Genomic DNA, 7,398 nt, shown 5'->3' with positions numbered 1-7,398 from the left:
TACCTACGTAATTTAGTTAATCTCAAGTATTACAACAGTGCCTTGGAACGACGGCAAATACAGGCAAATTAGGATTTTACATATTACATGTATGTGAGGTCCACATTAGTCTATACAGAGATATTTTAGCATGAGCGAAACGCATAAGGCAAACTTATATGATGAAGTTGGCGTGAACCATAGAGAAGATGGAAGACATGGCGTTACTTCACATGCGGACAACAAGGTCAAAGTAGTTTAAGATAAATCAATCTCTACATAGATGTTATCTATCAAGATCAAGCAAGCAATATTCCTTGAGATGGAAAATACAATTGGCGTGATCATTGAAGATTGAGATTAAATTGTTTTGATTTAAAGCAGATGATAAACAGATATTGAAGAGATAATATTGTTATATTATCGTGAAGAGTTCCTTATACATCTAAAGGCTTTGGGAGTTATCAAAGGAAAAAAATTTAGACTCTTCATTACGCGTGATTTGTTTGTCACTGTATAAAGGTGAGTCATTCATATATTTTACTAAAAGGATTCTACTTCAGAGGCTACAACCTTGTGATCATTCTTTGATTTGGGAGACATTGTCTCTAGTCTTTTCACGAGAAGGGTCACATGTTCGCGGTAGAGGGAATTTACAGAGAGGTGACACACCATTGACTAAGAAGTCTTGCTCTGGGGAGGAAGCAAAAGTCATGTGGTGCACACAAAGTGGTCACTTGGTTAGGTTATGACAAGGTGGCCACAATCACTAGAGGGTGTCTCAGACCGTGTAAGATTCCAATAGTTTGTAATCTCTTGAACCTAGTGAATTATTTGATATCTAAATGTGGCATCATGGATGCAGGGATTTGAATCCTAAACCATGTAAAAATTCTCTTGTTTGTTTTATTTTTACACATTAATTTGTTTAATCCGCCTTTAATTGAACTTGGTAAACCTACTAAAATTGGATCCGTCATATCATTTTTACTTCATTAATAATGTGTGATTTAATGCTAATACATAGAGTAATAATACTGGTCAATTTTTTTTTATAAACTGAATTAATTAATCAAAAAAATAAAAGAAAGGAATTACAATTGTCTAGAGGGGACATAATGAGTTTTATCCCTTAAAATTTGTGAGAAGTTAAAGTAGAAAAAAGAAAAAAAGTATGAAGTTAAACCAAAAGAGGTAACCATATAAAATGATATTTTAGAAATTCATTGGCATCATGAGAAAGTAACCCAAAATCTCTAAAGGCGGAGTCTGCCACCAAGTGAGAGAATCACAAATAAGACCCAAGTTAGTTAAATGATCAGCCACATAGTTAGTTTCTCAGAAGATATGAGAGAATCTAAACACCATAGAATTGATGAGATTACAACAATTCAACCATCTGTTATGAATACCCCATGGAGGATTGAGCGAAGGATTGGAAGAAAGATGAATGACTAACATAGAGTCGCTTTCTAGCCAAAGACAATACCAACCCTTGTCATGAGCAAATTCAGTAGCTAACGTAGCTGCCATAATTTCAGCAAAGTAGGCAGTGTTAATGCCTAAAGAAAGACCAAAAGCACCTAAAAAGATCCCGTGTAATCTCAAAAAACACCACCACAAATTGAGCTACCTGGATTACCTTTAGATAAACCATCAATGAAAACATTCAAGGATGCAATAACACGAATTTTTAATATGAGATTACTACTAACCTACCATAAATTAAAAATAAAATAAATGAAACAAAGTATCCTTAATTCCCAAAACCAGGCGGATAAAAAAAAAAATCAATGAAAACATTCTTAAAATTTCTTAAATAAATAAATAAAGATCATTTGAAGGCTTAAACAGAAAAATCGGACCAAAATCTGGCCGTGTGTGTAACAAAGCCACAAATACTATAGACTTTGTTCAAAATTTTACCCCACCCGTAAAAGATAGAGGGGGTGCACAAAACGAAAATTAATTTTTTTAATCTCTTGAACTCAAATGGTCAGTAAACTAAAACTGTTTGAAGAACTTGGAAACAGTATAAAATTTTGTTTTGAGAATCAATTTCATATTTAATCTAATTGAAACTTTTAATTCGAACATACCCACTCCTTGCTTCGACCGAGAATAATCATTAAACTTTTAAACCTCTTTATTTATTCTTCTTTTTGACAGAAATATCTAAAAAAAATATTGATTTTGACTTTTGTGACTAATATATGTACTTTTATTTTCCTATTGTGAATAAAGCAGTTTCCCTTTTCTTGTTTTATTTTGATTCTCTTCATTTTGGGTTACAACAATAATGCCAGCCTATAATTGTTCTTCATGCCTGTTAAAAATTCAACAAGAATAGTATCAATTAATATTTTCAGGCTTTATCGGGCCCTTTGAATACGAATTCACCTGCAAAGAAAAAGACTATATTCTCAGGATTTTATCAGAGTCTTCTTTTTTTTTCTTTTGCTTTTTGAAAAAGTTCTTCTTTGTTTGATAAGCAAACTATTTGTTGATGGTATGTGACATCAGACATTCGAGCATTCAAACAAGTGAGAGGAATCGATACAGAACCTTCTGCTTGTATGTGATATACTGGCCTAGAAATGACTGTTGGGACAGAATAACCTACCACTTCAATTTATTTATAAGTAATGTTATACTTGGTTATTTAGAAATATTTGGGATTTGTTTGAAATTTCTGTTAGAAGGCTCAAAAATAATTTTTAAAATTAAAAGTTAACTTTACTGTTTGATAAATTTTCTTAAAAATCACTTTTGTCAAAATAATTGTATACTATATTATAGTTGATTTTGAAAAGCGAGGAGATAGTAGTTTTTCAAAATTTAATTTTGAGAATCAATTTTATCTTCAATATAATTTCATATATATCCCTACATATTTTACTGTGAACCCAAAATTATCCTTAATTAGGTAAGAAATAAATTAGAAAATTTAAGATCATTATTATTTTGAATTTTTTTTCACGCACTCTTTTTACTGCAATTCTTCTTTGTCCCATTAACTATACCATCAAAACTTCTCTAGTACTGCAAATAAGATCACCACTTAGGTTAATATAGTAAATCCACTACAATTTAATACTCAGATAAGTTAATAAACTCTATTATATAATAATTTTACATAGTACCAACTTGGGCTAAAGGTCTAAATTAATGATTTCCATAAACTACGAAGATAACATTTTTTCTTAAAATTCTTATGCAACTATGTAGTCTCATTCAAATCATAAATTTATAATTTGTTAAAATTAAAAATATAATTGTTATGATATTTAATTAAACAAAATTGGATTGTTGTGAAGAGAAGAGAATATAAATGCTTCTTATCTCCAAATTCCAACAGCTTTCAACTTTAACCAATTCAACTTTTATTAATCAGTCAAAATATTTTTTTCACTTTCTTTTCTTGTACCCTCAAAATACAAAGCGCAGGTGGCTTGTTATTTGATCAATTCTGGCATGTCTTCTCCTATATAATAAATATCGGCAATAGAAATCAAATTACCAGAGCCAGATAAGAGCTAGTGAGTGATTAAGCGAACTGAAACGTTGAACAGCCAGCTAGGAATTACAAGTAAAAATAAAAATAATTTGTTTACATGGTACTCTGTTATATTCAGCTGAACAATCTACTCTGACTGTTAAAACTCAATTTGTTTTTTGGGTTTCAGGTTCTACCATACTCTCTGTTCAGCCCAGTCAAGCTATATACATACACACACTTTCAGGATTCCAGTAAGTGCTTCTGCTTAAAACCCTTTTACGATTCATCGACCATCACCCATGCAATTGCTAAATCTCTGATTGATGTGAATTTAAACATGAAAATTTATAAACGTGTCTATAGAATTTGACGGTCGATGATGATCTTTTATTAAGTTAATATTTGTCGTTGTATCTCTTAATTTTAAAGTTATGATAAATATATTTTCAATAAATTATTGTATTTGATCCTTGGTTACGCAGAGAACCAATTCGTAACTTGTTCTACTGAAGCTCGAACCTAAGACCTGAGTCCTAAGAAAGTGAGCTAGACCTTAGCTTCAATTCTCAGTTTTTTTTCGATACATTATTATGTTCTGACTAGTAACAATCTATCATTCTGTCGATTCACGCATATGACACAATTTTACTCTGATCAATGTTGTTGGGTGACTTCACTATTCTGATAGATGTTCTGTCAAGTCCCATGGAAATGAGATGATCCATTATATATTTTGTCTTGTCCCTCCTAGTACTGAAAGTGCTAGTCTCTTTTCTGCCATCTGTACTTTATGTGTGTCATGATTGTATGGTTGTAGCAGAAGCCCATACGAGCTCATAAGATGTATGCTTTACTGAGATGATAATGAACATGAAATTAACAGGGAACATTTGCCCGAGGATATGGCGGCGTCGAAAGCGACAGAGGCGATGATTGGGACATTGATAGAGAGAGTGTTTTCTGCTTTGCTGACTCAAGCTCAGTACGCACTTGATTTTAAAGATCAGCTTGAGGCAATGAAGACAAAGCTTGAGCTAATGACTGCCTTCATCTCCTGCACTGATAAGCAGAAAACTTGGGGGGAGTTCATACAGAAGATCTTGCCTAACCTGAGAAAAATAATTTATGAAGCTGATGACATAATGACGGATTGCCAAATTAGAGATGAATATCGGAAAGATGGGTTTTGCCACAGGTTCTCACTTCGTGACTTGTTTTTCATATACCAAACAGGCAACGATTTGAAGCATATCAATTCACGGATTGAGAAAATGGAGTCTAGCTTGGGGGTGTATGGAAGAGCAGAACAGCCAATCATCCAGCAGGGGCCTAATAATTCATCATACCAAATATTTAAATATTCCCCAGAGGACCAGGAACCATCTGAAATAATCGGTTTGGAGAAGGACTTGGAAAAGATTAAAGGGTGGATCCTTAGCAGTAATGAGAAGCTTCAGCAAATCGGTATTGTGGGTATGGGTGGTTTAGGCAAAACCACCATTGCCCAAAAGATATTCAATGATGGAGAGATGGTTGCATACTTTGAGAAGAGGATATGGGTGCCAGTTTCTCAGAATTTCAGCGAGGAACGAGTCATGAGGGCCATGTTGAAACAGCTGGGAGAGGATGAATCGGGAATTGAAGAAAGCCATTTGCTGCACAAAATTCAACAGAGGCTCAGTGACAAGACCTGTCTCATTGTAATGGATGATGTGTGGAGAATGAATCTAGATTGGTGGAAGAATTTATATCCGACTGAAAAAAGATGCTTCGCTATCATCACATCTAGAAATGAAACCGTTGTCAACAGTATGGGAGTTGATGAGTCAAGAATTCATCGCCCAAAAATTTTAAATGAAGAGGAGAGTTGGTCATTACTCTGCAAGCATGCATTTTTAACGAGCAAGGGAAAATGCCCCAATAAGGAGTTTGATAAAAAAGGTAGAGAGATCTTGATGAAATGCGGGGGACTAACGCTGGCAATCAAGACAATAGGAGGCTTGCTTGCTCCAAAAGCCCATTCCCTTAGTGAGTGGAATAAAATCAATGATGATTTTTATATATATTTGACAACCGAAAGAGAGAAAAATTCGGTGGTGGCTTCTCTACGACTGAGCTATGATGAACTCCCCACACATCTAAAGCAGTGCCTCTTGTGTTTCTCTGTTTATCCCGACGACTTTGAGATAAGTGGTGAACAGATGGTACATTGGTGGGTGGGAGAAGGACTCGTCCGGGGCAGGGACAATCGGACTGCTACGGAATTAAGCTTTGATTATCTTTCAGAGCTAGTAAGCAGATGCTTGGTTGAAGTTGTGCATCGAAGAGGCTATGATGGCAGGGTCTATAGTTGCAAGATGCACGATCTGGTCAGGGATATGACCATTCAGATTGCAAAAGATGAGGCTTTTTGCAGCTTTGATGAACAAGGCAGGCAGAAATTGACACAAGACTCGCGATGGTTCGGTTTCAACAGTGACATGGATCCAAAATCCCTGAAAAAAAGTTCAAGGCTCAGGGCATTGATACTGCAATCAAGCACTCCAGTTTCCCTTTGGAATGTGAAATCGCTCATGTCACTGAGGGTGCTGGATTTCTCATACTGTAAGCTTGATCAAATTAATGTTGAGGATCTATTGGATAAGATCTCTTCACTTAAACGCCTTGCATGTCTCAACTTAAGCGGAGTTGCAGGCAATATTGAGCTCCCATCTTCAATTCAAAAGCTTCGTAATCTCCAAATACTTGTTCTGAGGAGGTGCACCAAACTACATCCATCAATTACTAGTTTGAAGAAGCTGATCATCTTGGACCTCGGATCTTGTCCTCTCCAGTATCTACCTCGTGGACTCGAGAAGCTAATTTATCTCCAGGAGCTGTCTGGATTTCGGGTGGCGAGTCAGTCTAACACACAAGGCTGTCGACTTAACGCCCTGCTGGGACTGAAGCAGCTAAGAGTTCTACGAATGTCCATAAATAATGAGAGTGAAATCTCGGAAGATGAATGGAATGTCTTATCACAGCTCGAGAAACTCAAAGTTTTAGCTATTGATGCAGAGGATTGTAAAGAAAAACATGTATCACAGATGTTGGATAGGCTTTTGCCTCCTCCGAGCCTTCAGGAGCTTTACCTCAGGCGATACCGCCACGAAATTCTGCCAAAATGGATTAATCTTAAGCACCTCTCAAGCCTGCAATATCTCTGTCTTGAGGATGGAGACATCAGCAACTTCGAAATCAGTTCTGAATCTGATCAGGATAGCAATGGCACCACATGGGTCCTTGAGGGTCTATGTTTAAAGTTTATGCCCAACTTAATTCTTGATTGGAATGTTTTGCTCAAGGATATGCCTATACTCAGGGATGGCAATGGAGAGGGGAGGGGAGGGGAGGGGACCAATCTCCCCGTATCCATCCCTGATATTTTGCGTATGTTCCCGTCCCCGTCAGAATTACTTGAGAGAATCTCCATCCCCTCCCCGAATAATAACAGGGGATCCCCAAGGGTCTCCGATCCCCGAATAACTAATACATTTTTTGTTTCCAATTTTGAGTTAATCATATTAAAATAAAAAATTCAAATAAAAGTAAAGTTTGAAATATATCTTACATTAATATCCATTACAAAAGTCACATACATTAAATTATTAAGCAACGCAACATGTAAGGGATACAAACTTTTTTTACAAACTATCGTGAATAAATTAATAGTCCAATACAAAATTGTTACAAATAAAATCGAATTTAGATTCAAAATTAACTTTTTCAATGGTGGCGTGGCACTTTATAAATGTGAACTATTCACTTTACAGCACAATAGTTAAGTCGGAGCAAATCAAGAGCAAATATTATATTAAATTATATTAGATATTAAAATTGTGATTCACTGTGGGCAATTATAACATCTAAAAATAAATAAA

At 35.3% G+C, this 7,398-nt stretch overlaps 1 protein-coding gene across 1 annotated transcript in view; it reads left to right on the top strand.

Annotated features, from left to right (window-relative positions):
* Positions 1-3,717: 3,717 nt before the first annotated feature.
* The window catches only part of LOC18046941 (disease resistance RPP13-like protein 4), a 3,992-nt gene continuing 311 nt past the window's right edge, over positions 3,718-7,398 (top strand). Inside the window, exons 1-2 of the mRNA XM_006442670.2 lie at positions 3,718-3,729; positions 4,362-6,752. Coding sequence (XP_006442733.2) covers positions 4,381-6,752 — 2,372 coding nt within the window. The 5' untranslated portion in view covers positions 3,718-3,729; positions 4,362-4,380. The remainder of the gene's footprint in view (positions 3,730-4,361; positions 6,753-7,398) is intronic.

This window comes from Citrus clementina, unplaced genomic scaffold, assembly GCF_000493195.1.
Source record: "Citrus clementina cultivar Clemenules unplaced genomic scaffold, Citrus_clementina_v1.0 scaffold_3, whole genome shotgun sequence".
NCBI lineage: Eukaryota > Viridiplantae > Streptophyta > Magnoliopsida > Sapindales > Rutaceae > Citrus > Citrus x clementina.
This window is presented reverse-complemented; position numbering and strand designations above follow the sequence as displayed.